A 17,488-nucleotide genomic window follows, 5' to 3' on the forward strand; every position below is an offset into this window, starting at 1 on the left:
CCCTCAGCGGATGTGGGCCATGTCGCCAAGGAAGGGTGTCTTCATGCATCCGGTGCAGAGCTGATCCATCCAGAGCGGTGCCTCGTGCTGCAGGGGCGTGCGGCGCGGGTAGAAGGTGAAGTCCACGCGGTAGTTGAGCAGACAGCTGAGGGAGGCCATGTAGAGGTCGGAGAAGCGCACCAGGCGCCGCGAGAAGTAGGTGGGGTTGTGGAAGGTGCGAAAGATGCTCCCGAACTGCGCATTGAACAGGGCCTTGGTGATGCACCTGGGGAGGGAGATGTGGGCACTCATGGGGGTGCTCCTGAGGGGGCTGGGCTGGGGCTCCTGCCCAGGCCCCACCACTCACCTCAGCTCCTGCCGCTCCTTCATCCAGGCGGCCAGCACCTGCCGAGACTCGGCATCCTGGTAGGTCTGGGGGAGACAAGGGGTGCTCTGGGTGTGTGCGGCCAGGCAGCGGCCCCCCACCTCCCTGCAGACGTCCAGCTGCCCCCGCACCTGCATACGCTCCAGTAGCCCCGTGAGCGCCTGCTGCCACGTCAGCGAGTGCATGTACTGCTCCGTGTTGATGATGCGGATCTCTCGCTCCAGCTCAGGGATAATGGCACCTGTGCGCCAGCCGTGACGCAGCATGAGATCCTGGGGGGCAGGGTGCAGGGTAGGCAGGGCTCAGTGCCGGCCAGGAGGTCCCCCTCCCCTCCCCACTGCGACCCATCCCCGCCTCCCGCCCTCACCGCCAGGTCACTGTAGAGGTGGTCTCCGAAGTAGAGCACACGGGGGCCTCGCCATTCCGTCAGACGCAGGAAGTCAAACAGGTTTCCCTGGGAAGAGATTGGGGGTGGGCGGGGGAGACCGGGCTAAGCCCAGTGTGCTGAAGGGGCTCCCCCGGGTAATTCTCCACCAGTCTTCCCAAATCCCTAATCCCCAGAGGCAGCAAGGCCCCTCTAGCCGGATGCTGGGCTGCCCTTTCCCGTGGCCTCGCTGTCCCCTCCAGGCTCCGGAAGGGGGTCTGCCTGGGGCAGGAAGGTCTCCTATAGGCCTGGCCTGGTGCCCTGGGCCTCCCCTCCCCGTGCCCTCACACCCACCCAAGCTAGGAATTGAGTTCACTCTTTGTGGGAAACAAACTGCAGCAGTGACCCCATGGCCCTGAAGCAAGCAGGCCACCTCAGCCTGAGCCCAGAGGGACCCAGCAGACCAATGGCAGTCCTCACTGTGAGGCCGCCTGCCCCTCCTGCGCCAAAGCTGGAGAGATGAAAACAGCCAGGCTCAAGCACAGCAGAGGAAGCTGGCAGGGGAGCAGAAACCGGGGCAGGGGCAGCAGCCTCCACAGGGCAGGCACCCACAGCCCAGAAGTGAGAATATACACCCAGCAAAAAGGAGTTACTAGAGGCAGTCTGCGGGCGTGAGAGGCCTGGGGAGGTGACAGCCGTGGGGGAAACAGGTAGCTGTGAAGGGCTTAATGGTTGAAATAAGCTCAAGCAGAGAAGGTGAGGAGCAGGAGGGAAGTACGAGCGGGCGGGGCGCTGAGGACGTGCCAAGACGAGGAGAACCACGCACACAATGAAATTTCAGAACACCAGGCATACAGAAGTCTAAAGCCTGCCAGAGAAGAAAAATCAGTGTTCCCCACAAAGACGCGTGACCCTCCTCAGGCTCAGCCAGGATGGCAAGACAACAGGGAGCATCAGCCTCAGAGCCGAGGGGTAAAGCTCGTGCCCAAGGGGGCCACCGACAGTTGGGGGCCAGCAGGGTGGAAGGCCGAGCGGTCGGCAGGGGTGAAGGGCTGGGACCTTGGCACTGGGCGGCCCGAGGCTGCTCCCTGTGCCTGTCACTGGCCCGACTGCTGGCTTCTTCCCTGCCCCCAGCTTCTGGAACCTCCATCTCCAAGAAGCCCAGCTCAGCCAGGATTTCCGCATTCCACCCAGAGCCAAGTGCCTTAATCACCTCCTGCTCACAGCCACCTGACACTTCCCCACCAAGCACAAGGCCCTTCTCACCCTCCTAGCCAGCCAGAAAAGGGGTTTCCTCCGAGGCCTGTGCCAGCACCCCCACCAGCCCAACTCGGGGGCCCCAACCAGGCTCATCTGGCTGCAGCAGAGTGCTCAGCCCGAGGCAAAAGCAGGGCCATTTATTGGGCACTTGGCAAATGCCCCAACAACCTAAGAGCTTTACACCACCACTCAAGTAGAGTATTATACCTCTTTTACAGACGAGGAAAGCACAGCACAGAGAGGCCAAGCAATTGGGCCAGGCCCTGGGAGCCACTTCCTGTGAGGGGACAGAGCCACAACAGAAGGTGTGGTGGCTGGTCAGGGCCCAAGAGGCCGTGCGGCAGCCCCGCCACAGCCTGGGGCCGTGGCTGGGCCCTGGGGTCCCTACCAGGTACAATTCCCACCTAGATGGCTCTCACCTGACGATAGATCTTGCCCTTTTCCAGGCGGGTGATACGGTCCCAATGCAGTGAGCCCTTCTCATCAAGTTTTCTGAAAGGCCTAGGGTGGGTTGAAAGGCCTAGGGTGGGGTTAAAGGGCCTGATTTCCAGTCTGTGGCAGGACCACAGGCTGGACACCTCCCACTCTGCAAAGGCCCACCTGCTCACCTGCCCATCAGCAAGGGGGTGCCCCCACCCCAGGCACACAGGGCGGCAAGCAGAGGCCAGTCCCCGCTCCCTGGGCCCATCGCCCCTGCCAGGCCCATACTTGCGCCGGTCGGTGAAGAAGCTGGGCTTGTCTGCCTGGACGATGACCACGTCGAAGAGTTGGCGCCAGTCGGCACCCACCATGTGCCGCATCCCCTTGTCCCTGGTGGGACAGAGTGGGACAGGTGGCAGGTGTCTGAGGGAGGCTCCAGGCCTGCCCATCCCAACTCAGGCCCCTGCCCTGCTCCCTCCTCCCACGGGTTGGGGGACACGGGGGTGCTCACACGAAGCTGAAAGGACTGTTGGTGATGAGGAACAGCTGTTTCCCGTGCGCCACCAGGCGGCTCAGGACGGCGAATGTCTCATCCCCTCGCAGGATGTACTTCTCTAATGGGGGGAGATGGGAGCTTGTGAGGGCCAGCCCTGCACCCTGCCCGGACAGGCCGCAGCAGGGCAACCATCCCCCCTTACCCATGTCCCGCTCGATCCACTGGTACATAAGGCCCTTCACGTGCACATCTCGAATGGCGTCCTGGGGGCAGTGGAGGGACAGTGAGGCCACAGTGGAGCCCAGGAGGACCTGCCCTGCTGTGGCTGGACTTCACCTTCCCTGCCACACTGGGAGGCAGGCCTAGCGCCCTCACCGTCACATCCTTATAGAGGTGTGCTTGGTCAAACTCCAGGCCATGGCCCAGGAAGTGGTCCACCACGCAGGAGAGCAGTGCCATCTCTGGCAGCGAGAAGATGTCCATGAACTGCTTGATGGAAGGACCCTGAGGAAGGACCACTGACTCAGCAAGCCCCAGCTCCGGAGACCCAAGAGCTCCAAATATGTCTTGGGACACTGGTGGAGGGGCACAGCCTGTGGGTCAGGGCTGGCACACCAGGGTGTGGGCACTGCCTCCCCGGGAGCCAGCACCCACTGTGAGGTCATGGAGCTGGCTGCCCTGGGCAGTGGCAGACGGAGCGAGTACCTTGCCATAGAAGCCACTCATCTGGTACAGTGGGATGTGCTGGGTGCCCCCATATAGGTCGATCACCTCTTCGTCTGGTACAGGCTGAAGGCCCCTGGGTGGATGCAGAGATCACCAGTCCGAAGTGTCCTGAACCCTGGCCACGGTGTAGGGTGGGGGACCGTGGGGTGATGCAGGACAGTGTGGACCTGGAGCAGCAGGCTGGGGTGCGGTCAGGGCAAGGTTAGCACTGACCTGTAGGCTGTCCCCAGTTGCACATAATGGAAGGCGTCAATCTTCATCAGAAGACTCTGAGGGCACCAAGGGAGTAAGAGGGGCAATGAAGGAGTTTGCCATTAGCTCTGAGCCAGCCTTTGCTAGCCCCCATGCCGAAGCCCCAGTTGGATGGTACCAAGGGTATCATGTGCACGCCAAGAGGAAGCTACAGCTTTGAGGCCAAGGGAGTAGAAAGATAAGCACCGCCCCCGCCCGCATAGGAGACGGGCAGCTAAGGAAGTAGTTCTGATATACATCCAGTCAGGAGGGGCCAGGGAGTCAGTGGTCTAGCCACTCACCTTCTGAATATCATAGTGGAGGCCACGGATGGCAAAGCTGGGGTTGTAGTCATACTTTCGAATCCCCTCCGGGTACTGTCAGGGGAAATCAGGTCAGGCCTGAGCCAGCAGTACTGACAGACCTGCTGGCTGGGCAGCTGCCTCAGGGGATCAATTCAGCCACCCATCCAGGGGCGCCCCATGATCCGGCCTGGGACCCCTACCTGTCTGGCCTCACCTTGTAGTGCTCAATCAGGATGTCACGGGCGGCAGTGAAGATCTCTGGGTGCAGCGTGTCCGCATACTGGGCCAGGGTGTAGTCATAGTCGAAGCCATAGACCTCGACATCACGCAGGCTGATCTCGTTGTTGGCATAGATGGCCGCTGGGTTCAGGAGACTGCAGACCTCAGGAGGCAGGAGGTCTAGAGGAAGGAGGTATAAGTATAATGAGGATGATCAGGAAACACCCTAAAATGGTACTCTTAGCTCAATGCAGCATTAGGTCAAACTGAGGCTCAGAGAAAAGTCACTCGCCCAGGGTCACATGGGTGGGGTAAGGACCCTATGGGTCCTGGATTATACCACCGCCTGCAGCCTACCAGTTGCTCTAAGCCATGCCTCCTTCAGACTCTCATAAGCCCCATGGGACACCTGGCTATGCTCTGACACTTTCCACCTTGCCTGAAGCTGGGGTTGGGACTTAGGAACATTATCAAGGTGAGGGGTACTGGGTAGCTCCGCTGCTGCTCAGGGCCCCAGCTCTGTGCACCTGCCACAGGTCTCACAGTGAGGCCCCTCTAATCGGATTTCAGCTGCCCACCAGTCCACGTAATGACATTCACTGCCCCTGGGACCAAGCAGGACCCTGTGGGGCTCCTGGGTACAGAAGCCTTTCTGTCCCCCATTTCTGTCCCCCACTCCAGCCTTCATGACCTTCCCTGGGTTCCAAAGGGCAGATTTGAACAGCTGCTAGTAGGGAAGGGAAAGGATGGGGAGACAAGGGAGGAGCAGCCAAGAAACAACCTGAGGCAAGATTTGAGGAACCAGAGAAGCTCATCAAGATTAGACCAGGGCTTCCCTGGTGGCACAGTGGTTAAGAATTCGCCTGCCGATGCAGGGGACATGGATTCATGCCCTGGTCCGGGAAGATCCCACATGCCGCGGAGCAGCTGGGCCCGTGAGCCATGGCTGCTGGGCCTGCGCGTCCGGAGCCTGTGCTCCGCAATGGGAGAGGCCACAACAGTGAGAGGCCCACGTACCGCAAAAAAAAAAAACCTGCCTCTTGGGACTTCCCTGGTGGTGCAGTGGTTAAGAATCCACCCGCCAATGCAGGAGACACGACTTCGATCCCTGGTCTGGGAAGATCCCACATGCCACGGAGCAACTAAGCCCATGCACCACAACTACTGAAGCCTGCGTGCCTGGAGCCCTTGCTCCACAAGAGAAGCCACCACAATGAGAAGCCCAGCGCACTGCAACAAAGAGTAGCCCCCCTGCTCACCACGACTAGAGAAAGCCCGCGCACAGTAACGAAGACCCAACGCAGCCAAAAAAAAAAAAAAGAATGCCTGCCAATGCAGGGGATACGGGTTTGAGCCCTGGTCCGGGAAGATCCCACATGCCATGGAGCAACTAAGCCCGTGCGCCACAACTACTGAAGCCCACGTGCCTAGAGCCTGTGCTCCACAACAAGAGAAGCCACTGCAATGAGAAGCCTGCGCACCACAACGAAGAGTAGCCCCAGCTCGAGGCAACTAAAGAAAGCCCACGCGCAGCAATGAAGACCCAGTGCAGCCCAAAATAAATAAATTAAAAAAAGAAAAAAAAAAAGATTAGGAGACCACAAGATTAAAGGAGTGCGGACCCTGCACACACCCTAATCTTATCAGCAACCCCACCCTTGAACGACTGCTATAAAAACTCCTCACCAATTCCTCCCTGGTTGGCAGATAGTTTTTTGGCGCAGAAGCCTGTCCCCCTTTGCCTGCGAAAGCAATAAAGCTATTCTCTTCTACTTCACCCAAAACTCTGTCTCCAAGATTCGATTTGGCACCCAACATGGGGCTGACTCGTGGGCAGTCCTGGGGCGGGTGCGGGGCGGGGGGGGTGGTTCCCTGGCTTGATTGGATGCTCCAAGATTTTCTCCATGCCAGCCTCATTCAAGAGTGGAGGGCTGAAGAATTCCTTTAGAGACCAGATCACCTGGGACCCTTGTCTGGGAAGGCTGAGCCCCAGTCATACCCCATCAGCCATCCTGGCAGCTGGAACTCCGAGGCGGGACGAGACAGTGGAAGAGTGGTCCTGCTAGGGACCACCCTAGCAGCTGCCCAGCTGCCGAGGTCATCTTCGCCTTGAGGATGTTCCTCTCTTCCTCCTGCCTGGACCACCCTGGACTTCCTACTCCAAGGAATTATTTTGGGGAAGCATAAAAGTAGCATTTGGGATGTCACAACACCTCGGCTAGCATTTGGGGAAGTCCCCCAGCGTGTACTCTGTGGCCACTTTGACCCTGTCCGTTTGGGGGAACCTTGGTTCCCATTTGGGGGATTCTCCATTCCAGGAAATCCCATTTGAGAGGTGTGCCACTTGGGCAGAGATCACGGGCTAAGTGGGACTTGGAAGCCCATTTCGTTTTGGTTTCTGTTTGGGTTTTTGGTTTCTTTGGTTTGAGGCTTCTGTTGCTGGCTAGGATTTTGGTTTGTTCTTGGTCTGAGCCTGAGTGTTCTTTCAATCAAACATGGGAAGTGCTTCTTCTTCGAGTCCATCTGATAGTCCCCTGGGGAAAATTCTGGCAGACTGGTCAACCTATAGCTATCAATCTATGGCTAAAAAGAATGAGATTCTATTGTAATTCTGTTTGGCCAATGTACATTCTTAAAAGTAAGGAGAAGTGGCCTTTGTGTGGTAGCCTAAATTATTATTCTATTCTTCAGCTAGAATCCTTTTGTCACAGGAATGGAAAGGCTGGGAATTCTCTCCACTCCATCTGGGCTAGCCACTCTGGGCTCTCCAAGAGCCAACTCTGGGTTTGTTCTTTTTCAAGAACTGAGCCAATCTGTTTGGAAACCTTTGTCTGGGAGTGGAAGCAGAATTTTTAAACTACACCTCCTCTAATTATCTGTGTGGCCATAGCTTATCTGTCGTCTGTGCTTTTATGTGTATTGTTTTGGGGTGAGCCACTCTGGCTTGCGCAGGGTGGGAAAATTCTACCTGCTCATTGTGGGCCACTTTGAATTCTCTGTCCGGGAGTGGAAATGGAATCTTTGGGCTACGCCTTGTCTGATCTTTTGTTTGTGGGACCATGTTTGTTGTTTGTATGTGTGTGTGTGTCAGTACTTGCACTGACTGGTTGAGACATCTTTTGTGAATAACAGAGCTCACGTGTGACAACATCAGTGTATCCTTCCCTATTGCGTGGGGCTTTGCCTGTGGAGGAATGTTGGTTGGAATTTTCCCTTTTGGACTAGCCTTGTTATAGGTGACCAGAGCTCTGTTCAATCTCTGTACACCCCCTAGGGTATTTTTACAAAACTAGGAGCTCTTCAGCTATGCTCCCATGAAAAGGAATTGGTATTTCTTTCCCCCTGTGCCTAGGTCCTCAGGAACACATGTTATCTAGACCATCTCTAGTTCCTGAGACTGAAGAAAAAGGGCAGGGGAAAGAAGGCCTTATTAAACTCAAGTGGAAAAACTGTGAGATCTCTGGTTCTGTCTTTATGTAGGAGCTAACTTGTAAATGAGCTCTGTTTAATTGACTTAAAAGTAAGAGCTTACAAGTTAAATCTAAATGTCTAAAAAATTGGCCAATATAAATTTTGGACCACACGATCTGGGAAATACTCAGTACTGAATTGATATCTGTTACTGAAGGTAGTTTAAGCTTGTTGGTTTAATTAATATAGACATGTATTTAGAATCATCAGTGTTAAGTAAAGCAAACGAGGTTAAGAGTTTTTAGGTAAACTCTTTATGAATAAGTATTTTAGGAATGTCTACTTAAGAATAATCTCTCCAGATGCTTGGTAACTTAAAATTGTAGAGTTGTGCTAAATTAAGTTAAATGATGGAAGTTTATTGAATAGGTAGGCCATTTCCAAGTAAAATAAGATACTGAAACATTAATTACTGAATACTGGCTTCCCTTTGCAGAGAGACTAAAGGTATGTAGGAACTAAAGGTATTTGGTGCCACCCTGTGATTCTTTATAAGAAAGCACATGTCTGGGACTTCCCTGGTGGTCCAGTGGTTAAGAGTCTACCTTCCAATGCAGGAGATGTGGGTTTGATCCCTGGTCGGGGAACTAAGATCCCACATGCTGTGGGGCAACCAACTAAGCCCACACGCTCTGGAGCCCGCATGCCACAACTAGAGAGAAGCCCCGCACGCCGCAAAAAAGAGCACGCATGCCACAACTAAGACCCGACGCAGCCATAAATAAATGAATGAAGAATATTAAAAAAAAAAGAAAGCACATGTCTTTAGAAATTATTGGTATTTATGTTTATAAATCTACAGAGTGCTGAAGACAATTCACGGTTGCTTAAGGAAAGTAGGTTGTGTGTTTTGAACAAAAGATGGTATGAGGAATGGCACTGCATTTTCCTAAGGAAAAAAAAAAGTGATTTTTGCCCTAGAGCTGGTTGATTTTGAATGGAAAAGGGGCAAAATGTTTACAGAAAGTTGTAGAAGGTCTGCAGAAAAGGAAAAGGAAATTTAGTTGGGTAAATGAATTTTGTTGGGAGTGGGCTGGGACAAGACTGGATTTGGTTTCTTCCTCTAAAGTTTTCTTGAAATACTGCTTTTGATAACAGCTTGTGAGTTCCTTTGCCTTTAAGTGATCTGTATTCACCTTTAAAATCTTTTCACTTTGGTTAAGTAAATAGCATTGTTTGGCAGTTTCTAAAAGTTCTTTTGACCTCCAGCTAACGTTGAGATGCTTCAGAGGGCCCCTGAGGCATTTCAGAAAGAAACATTTAATTAAGATTTGGTACGTTAAATCAAATGTAATCAGTTGTAATTCTGGTTATTGTAACCAAGTTTCTTTATCGATTACATTGTAATCAGATGTTTAACTGCATCCTTTAAGTCCTTCTGTCATTTATAGACAGTTATTGTACTCTGATGCTTTTGCAGAAGTGCTTCATCTTCAAGATTTATGCGAAGGACCTTCAGACAAATACAGGTCTCTCATAAATGTCATATCATACCACTGAGCTGGGTCTACTGCTTAAAGCACATGTACAATGCTCGTGTGACAATTGGGTATAAATGATAAAATGTATGTCCTATAAAATGTTTCCTCACTAACATACCTCTGAGCTTGTTCACGATACCTGATTAACTAGGCAAATATAAAAGAGGCCTAGCATGGAGGGACATGATCTACAACCAGGTCAAACAGCTGTATCACCCCGGCATTGAGGGACAGCTATTTTGATTATCAATGCTTTCTATTGAAAGATTTGCAATCAGAGGGAAAATGATGAAAAACATCTGCATGTATTGAGGTGTGGGGAAGTCACTGGCTTATACATGGTTTAACTTTAAAAAAAGGCCTGTTTTGTGGCCTTTCAGACACGCATTGTACATCTGCTTTGACACTGAGGAGGGGAGTGCATTTGAAAGTCAAAATGGAGTAACTATGGTAAAACGAACTGACCGTTGTGTATGTGATTTCGGACATATTTCTGTATTGTTGCAAACTTGAATTTTCTGAGCTACATCAGACTTGGGATGCCACAAGGATTTAAAAATTCCCCCACCCTCTTCAACGAGATTTTGGCTGAAGATTTACAAGGATTGCACGTGGATCAAGGTTGAGTAGAGGCCTTCCCAGCCAGAACAGAAAAAGTATTAGAAGTGACAAAAGCTCTTCTTAAGGACATTATTCCTAGGTACAGCCCTCCCTCTACTATTCAGAGTGACCATGGATCTGCTTTCATAGCAGAAATAACACAAACAGTAAATAAAGCTTTAGGTATATAATGGAAACTTCGCTCAGCATGGAGACACCGATCTATGAGAAAGGCTAAGAAGATGAATCACACCATGAAGAACTTTTGCTAAGCTATGCCAGGAAACTCATCTAAAATAGAACAAGGGCTTGCCAATTGCTCTCCTCCATATGTGGGTGGCCCCTAGAAGCAGGCGAGGGTTGAGCCCTTAAGAAATTATATACAGGCGACCATTCTTGGCTCCTAAGAGTAAAGAAAGAAAAACAGTTCATGGTTCTGGGAAAGTTGGACAGCTGCATGTAAATCAATGAAGTTAGAACACACCCTCATACCATGCACAAAAATAAACTAAAAATGGCTTAAAGACTGAAACGTAAGACATGACACCATAAAACTCCTAGAAGAGCACAGGCAAAACATTCTCTGACATAAATCGTACCAATGTTTTCTTAGGTCAGTCTCCCAAAACAAAAATAAACAATGGAACCTAATGAAACTTACAAGCTTTTGCACAGCAAAGGAAACCACTCAAAAAATGAAAAGACAACCTACGTATGGAATGGGAGAAAATATTTGCAAATGATGAGACAGACAAGAGTTAATCTCCAAAATATACTAACAGCTCATACAACTCAACAACGAAAAAACAAACAACCCAGGGAATTCCCTGGAGGTCCAGTGGTTAGGACTGTGTACTTTCACTGCTGAGGGTGCGGGTTTCATCCCTGGTTGAGGAACTAAGATCCTGCAAGCTGCACAGTGCGGCCAAAAAAACAAACAACAACAAAAAACAAAACAAAACAAAAAAAAGAAATAAAAACACCAATCAAAAAACAGGCAGAAGACCATAATAGACATTTCTCCAAAGAAAACATTTAGATGGCCAGTAGGCATGTGAAAAGATGCTCAACATCACTAATTATTAGAGAAATGCAAATCAAAACTACAATGAGGTACCACTTCATACCAGTCAGAATCCCCATCATTAAAAAGTCTACAAATAACAAATGCTGGAGAGGGTGTGGAAAAAAGGGAATTCCACTCTTGGTGGGAATACAAGTTGGTGCAGCCACTATGGAAAACAGTGTGGAGGTTCCTCAGAAAACTAAAAATAGAACTACCATATGATCCAGGAATCCTGATCCTGGGCATATACCCAGACAAAACTATAATTCAAAAAGATACATGCACCCTATGTTCACAGCAGGACTATTCACAATAGCCAAGTCATGGAAACAACCTAAATGTTCAACAGATGAATGGATAAAGAAGATGTGGTACACATAAAAAATGGAATACTACTCAGCCATAAAAAAGAATGAAATAATGCCATTTGCAGCAAGCATGGATGCAACGAGAGATTATCATACTAAGTGAACTAAGTCCGAAAGACAAATACCATATATCTCACTTACATGTGGAATCTAAAATAGGGCACAAATGAACCTATCTACAAAACAAACAGATTCACAGACATAGAGAACAGACTTTTGGTTGCCAGGGGAGAGGTGGGGAGGTGGGGAGGCAGAGGGATGGACTAGGAGTTGGGGGTTACTGGATGCAACTGTTACATTTCGAATGGATGAACAGGGACTTCCCTAGCAGTCCAGTGGTTAAGACTTTGCCTTTCAATGCAGAGGGTGTGGGTTTGATCCCTGGTCGTGGCCAAAAACCAAAACATAAAACAGAAGCAATACTGTAACAAATTCAATAAAGACTTAAAAAAAAAATGGTCCATTTAAAAAAAAAATCTTAAAAAAACAAAAAGAATGGATAAACAACAAGGTCCTACTGTATAGCACAAGGAACTATAGTCAATCTCCTGGGATAAACCATAATGGAAAGACTATAAAAAAATAATGTAGGGCTTCCCCGGTGGCACCGTGGTTAAGAATCCGCCTGCCAATGCAGGGGACACAGGTTCGAGCCCTGGTCTGGAAAGATCCCACGTGCCACGGAGCAACTAAGCCCGTGCACCACAACTACTGAGCCTGTGCTCTAGAGCCCATGAGCCACAACTACTGAAGCCCACACGCCTAGAGCCCATGCTCCGCAACAAGAGAAGCCACCACAATGAGAAGCCTGCATGCCACAACAAAGAGTAGCCCCTGCTCGCTGCAACTAGAGAAAGACCGCGCACAGCAGCGAAGACCCAATGCAGCCTAAAAAAAAAAAAAGTATATATGTGTATAACTGAGTCACTTTTATATAACAGAAATTAGCACATGGTAAATCAACTATACTTCAAATAAATAAGTTAAGCAGTATGTACAACAGACTGGTCAATTGTTAACCGCTAAGCATGAGTTTGTGTCTCACAGGTCTCCCCCTCGCCTGGAAGCTCCCTTTCATCCCTTCAAAGCAGGAGACAGGGTGCTGCTGAAAGTGTGGAAAGAACAAGAACCTGAGCAGCAGCTTGAAGAGAAATGGAAGGGAGCCTATGATGTTCTTACCACTCATACCTCTCTGAAACTGGATGGAGTAAAACCATGGGTACATCACACTAGAGTAAGATGATCACCAGAGACTGACCAGCCACACCTGCCTACAGCCAGCGAACAAGACTCCTAAGAAGTGGACATCTCACTCTTTGGGAAACCTTAAGTATTTGTTCCGACAAGTGTAATGAAGTTTTGTTTTCTTATTCTTTCTCATACCTTTTACTTTTCCCCACAAAACTATAGATTCATATGCTGATTCTCTTGATAATTCATAACTGCTGGATATGTGGTGAGCTTCCTATTTCCGAGTCTTCAGGGTTGACTTGGTGAGTTTTCCCCCTTACAGGGAATTGTTTGGAAACAACTGGCTACAACAGCCCAGTTCCAGACTGGGTTTCCGATTTATTCTCCTGAATTTCTAAGGAAGTGAGATCTACACCATCTACTAAAGATCCAGTTGTCACTCGTTTTACCTTTAACTTGGGTCTGTTGCACCAAAATGGCAGACTAAGGGATTGAGATCTTAATCATACAGGACTCCTCGGATCCAGGACTAGGAGTTCAAGTATTTCTAATATCCTTTCTTTCTGTTTCTTTAATAAATTTATTTATTTATTTTTGGCTGTGTTGGGTCTTCGTTGCAGTGTGCAGGCGTTCTCTCCTTGCAGCGAGTGGGGTCTACTCTTCATTGCAATGCACAGGCTTCTCATTGTGGTGGCTTCTCTTGTTGCGGAGCACAGGCTCTAGAGCTCAGGCTCAGTAGTTGTGGCGCACGGGCTTAGTTGCTCCGTGGCATGTGGGATCTTCCCAGGCCAGGGCTTGAACCTGTGTCCCCGGCATTGGCAGGCGGATTCTTAACCACTGCACCACCAGGGAAGCCCTCTAATATTTCTAATTCGGTATCTATGCCCCGTTTCAGCAGGAAGTAAGATTTGGGGAAAGATAAAATTGAAGCAGGGATTAAAACCGAGTCCCTCTGCCAAGTTTATGATTAACATTTCTATCCAAAACAATTATTCCTTATCTTGTCCAACATCTGTTCTCCTCAAGACTGAGGAGTATCAAAGAAAAGGGGGGAGTGAAACCAAGCAAGACCCTGTGGGGCTCCTGGGCACAGAAGCCTTTCTGTCCCTCATTTCTTGTTTGTAGGGAACGGACTCCAGCCTCCATGACCTTCCCTGGGTTCCAAAGGGCAGATTTGAACAGCTGTTAGTCGAGAAGGGAAAGGATGGGGAGACAACGGAGCAACAGCCGAGAAACCACCTGAGGCAAGATCTGAGGAACCAGAGAAGCTCATCAAGATTAGGAGACCACCTGAGATGAGATTAAAGGAGTGCAGACCCTGCTCACACCCTAATCTTCTCAACAACCCCACCCTTGCACCATTGCTAGAAAAACTTACCAACTCCTCCTGGGTTGGGAGATAGTGTTTTGGGGCAGGAGCCTGCTGCGTCCCCCTTTGCCTGGCAAAGCAGGAAAGCTATTCTCTTCTACTTCACCTAAAACTCTGTCTCCGAGACTTGATTCAGCACTGGTGTACAGAGGCCGAGTTTTCAGCATCACCTCTAGGCAGGGAACATTGCTAATTATGACAGGTGGGACATGTGGTAGGTTCTGGGTCATTACCCAGGCTGCTCTCCTCTGAGGATACAGTCATAGCCACCCCAATCCCCTGGCTGCTCCCTAGGGGGCTGAGGGTTCCCAGGCTTATCTGCCTTTGTTTCCCCATCTGTGCAGTGGGGGAGGTGGACGGGGAAAGGGCACGGGCTTTGAGGTCAGAGAGAGCAGACCGAGCCCTCCCTCACATGGCTATGACCTCAGGAAAATTACCACACCTTACCTTTTGGGGCTCAGTTTCCTTGTCTCTAAAGGAGGAATAAAAATTGTACCAACCTACAAAATTAAAAAGAGGGTCATACAGAACGTGCTCTGGGCAGCATTCCCACCTGGACCCGTGGCAAATGTAGGATTAAATGGGCAATGCACCTCTGGAGCCCACATTTCCCTGTCCCCAGTTTCCCTCAAAGAAACGGGTTGCAGGGAATCAGAGGGGAGCAGGCAGGACTAGGTGCACACACAGCACACTGCCTTGCAGGGGCTCCAGGTGGCCCCGTTCCTGAGACCTCTAGCCTGTGGCTGAGGCCCAAAGAGCCCAAGCCTCCAGTGAATTAATTTTTGTCTCAGACACAAGTTGTGATCTTGAAGCAGAAGCCCTTGGCCATGGAGCAGACATTTGCCTCAGAGGTCCCTTTGGAACACAGGCTCCACACCCATCCCCTTTCCTTTGGAGACAAGTACAGAATGTGGGTGGGGGAACAGGTGTGGCTGGTTCCTCTGGTGGCCCTTAGGCCTGGAAGAGCAGCTGCTTCAGATTCGTGGGTGCAGATGGAACACTCCTCACCTGGGTGCACATGAGACACAGCTGACATCAGCTCTCTTATGCAGCTGCTTCTGAGATGTCCCTTCCCACGGTCCTGAGTTCCTGGGTGCCATCTGTGACTCTCAGCACAAAGCCCAGTAGTTCCCCAGGAGGGCAGGGGTCTGCTTGGCTGTGCAGCCCCTTCCTGGCACTGAGTTCTGGCCAAATCCAGGCTTTCGCCTCTGCCCTTGAGGATATTCCGAGGGATGGACAACCCTCCCAGGAACAAAGCAGGATGGGGAAGCAGCCCACAGGCCTGGCCTCCTGACCCAGCTTCTAGACTGAGAAAACCATAGCTCTGGGGGCCAGAAGGCCCCAGTTTCTTCCATAGGGCTGTGGTGGTGCATGGGGCCAGGTGAGGAGATATGCCCCCCACCTGCACCAGCCTCCCAAATTCACTGGTCTCACTGTCCAGCCCCCACCTTCCAGGGCAACTCCTCTCAATGGCAGCCATGAGACTTGTGGGTGCCATCCTCCCAGCTGCTGCAGGTGCCTTAGAGCTCACTCCAATCCCATGAGGTGATCACATTTATTCCTCCATCATCCAGAGGAAGAAACTGGAGTGCAGGGAGGTAAAGTCACTTGCTCCAAACTATCTAGCAACAGGCCATGGAACTGAGATTTGAATTCAGGTCACCCTAACTGCCTCAATCACTTTGTCCCTCCGCCTAGCCTTCCAGTGTCACCACAATGAGGCTGGGGGGGGGAGGGGCTGGCCTGGGGCCTGGCTCCCCAGCAAAGTTTTGCCCACAGGCATCAGCATGTCTCAATGTCCAGAATCTCCCCCAAGGAAACCCAGCCAGAAGGGGATAGTTAGGACCCAGGGGTGCAAGGCTGGTCCATCCCGGCACTCACTATGGCATCTTGGAAATGACCTTGCCCTTATCACATCAAGAGGAGCTTGGGGGGGGGGTGTCTCTGTGAAGATCTGAAAATCCAAGTGGGCCCTGAGTGATAAAGCCCACTAGACTTCCCTATGTCTCTCCCCCACACCTACAATGCAGGCTTCTCAGGCTGCTCTACTGAGGGTCTTCTCGAGGCCCAGAACAAAGACAGGTCCTTAAACGGCACCCCATGTATGCCCAGTCCACTGGGTGGTGGGGGGAGGCAGGGAGGGTCCTGATAGAGGCCCAAGGGCTTCAAAATCACCAGTCCTCAGGGCTTATTCTGCCTTCAGCTCCTCAAAATGTGAGTCCTGTCCACCCATACTACTCCCAGGTCTCTACACAGCTGGAGTGGAAGCCCTCGTTCAGGCAGTTGGAATCTTCCAGACAGGACCACTTTGTCTTATAAGATGGCAAAAGCTATATCACTCCCAGAGGGGCTCCTCCTGAAGTTGCCCCATCCATTCCTGGACTCTTTCCGAGTCAGCACCACAACCCTGTGACAGAGGCCCCAGGACTGTGTTTTCCGATGTAAGACACTGAGGGTCCGAGAGGAAGAGGCTTGCTGAGTGCCACCCAGCTGGTCAGTGATAGGGCCAAGCCCCAACCACATCTGTCTGCTAAAGAGGCAGGGCCCCAGAGACCAGAACAAATATCCAGCCCTCTGGCCTCACCAGGGTGCTCTGGGGCCTCATCTGCCAGTTTTGCAGAGGGAGAGAGGATAGAGGAGTAAGTGCCCTGGCCAAGGAAGCAGCAACCCTTCTGGATTCCAGGGGACTTGGGCGACTTGGTGTCGTTTCTCCAAACAACGCCTTCCCCTCCTGAGCTGAGAGCGCGAGATTCCAGGGCGGAATCTAGAGGCGTCCGAAGAGTCTAGTCGGCATCTTTTGAGTCAGGAATCTCTAGGAGCCCGCTTCGGCCAGCGCCGCCGGCTGGCTGGCTTTGTCCCCAGTACTCCCGCCCCAACTAAAGGCCCCGAAGAGAACAAGGGGTTGGGGGCGTTTCCGCTTCGGCCTCCCAACAGGCGGGACCCTGAGGAAAGACGGCGGGGCCCGCCTTCCGGCGGCCGCTACAGGAACCCCGAGCTCCTGAATACTGAGCGGAGGAACAAACCGCGCACCCGCTCGCCTCCGGGAGTCCCCAGAAGCCCCCAGGACCCTCCGCCGGAGTCCCTCCTGAAGGGTTGCCCGGCCTTAGGGCTCTGGGGCCCTGGCGAGCCCCACCACGGCGCTCCCCCCGAGGAGCGGCGCCCGGGACGACTCGGGAGCGGTACCCTGGAACTCGGTCCGTCGGTCCGTCGGCCAGGCTCGCGTGTGCCGCCGAGAGTGCTACACGCCCGGCGCTCCTCCCGCTCGGGCTCACCTACCGTGCACCAGTCTCCGCATGTCCTGGTATCGAGCCCACAGGTGTGCGCTGGGCTCGGCGCCGCCGGCGGGCGCCGAGCGCGGGGCGCCGGGGCAGTGGGCGCCGGGACCCGGAGGGCCGCAACCAGGACAGGAGGGCGAGGACGAGGCGGCTCGCGGCCCGCCGTGGTCTCGGCGCGGCAGGCAGCGCCGAGCGGCCGCCCGCAGCCCCACACCCGCCATGCCCGCTGCGCGCCGCCCGCGCAGCCCTCAGCCCTCCAGCCCGTCCGCCGCCCTCCTACTG

General features: G+C 52.1%; 1 protein-coding gene across 2 annotated transcripts; it reads right to left on the reverse strand.

The window, feature by feature from the left end:
- Positions 1 to 3: 3 nt before the first annotated feature.
- NT5DC2 (5'-nucleotidase domain containing 2) lies at positions 4 to 17,486 on the reverse strand. 2 transcript variants are annotated; one of them, XM_060022648.2, is made up of 14 exons: positions 17,208 to 17,486; positions 4,381 to 4,565; positions 4,164 to 4,238; positions 3,844 to 3,899; positions 3,610 to 3,703; positions 3,280 to 3,408; positions 3,107 to 3,167; positions 2,920 to 3,022; positions 2,697 to 2,798; positions 2,408 to 2,489; positions 732 to 818; positions 496 to 636; positions 347 to 411; positions 4 to 265 (listed from the first exon to the last, which is right to left on the reverse strand). In XM_060022648.2, the coding sequence occupies exons 1-14, from the start codon at positions 17,425 to 17,427 to the stop codon at positions 4 to 6; spliced, it is 1,662 nt and encodes a 553-aa protein (XP_059878631.1). In that variant the 5' UTR covers positions 17,428 to 17,486. The 2 variants fall into 2 exon arrangements, with proteins under 2 accessions (XP_059878631.1, XP_059878632.1); XM_060022649.2 differs by lacking the exon at positions 17,208 to 17,486 and adding an exon at positions 14,940 to 15,434.
- Positions 17,487 to 17,488: the final 2 nt, after the last annotated feature.

The sequence above is a fragment of the Delphinus delphis genome, chromosome 10, assembly GCF_949987515.2.
Source record: "Delphinus delphis chromosome 10, mDelDel1.2, whole genome shotgun sequence".
NCBI lineage: Eukaryota > Metazoa > Chordata > Mammalia > Artiodactyla > Delphinidae > Delphinus > Delphinus delphis.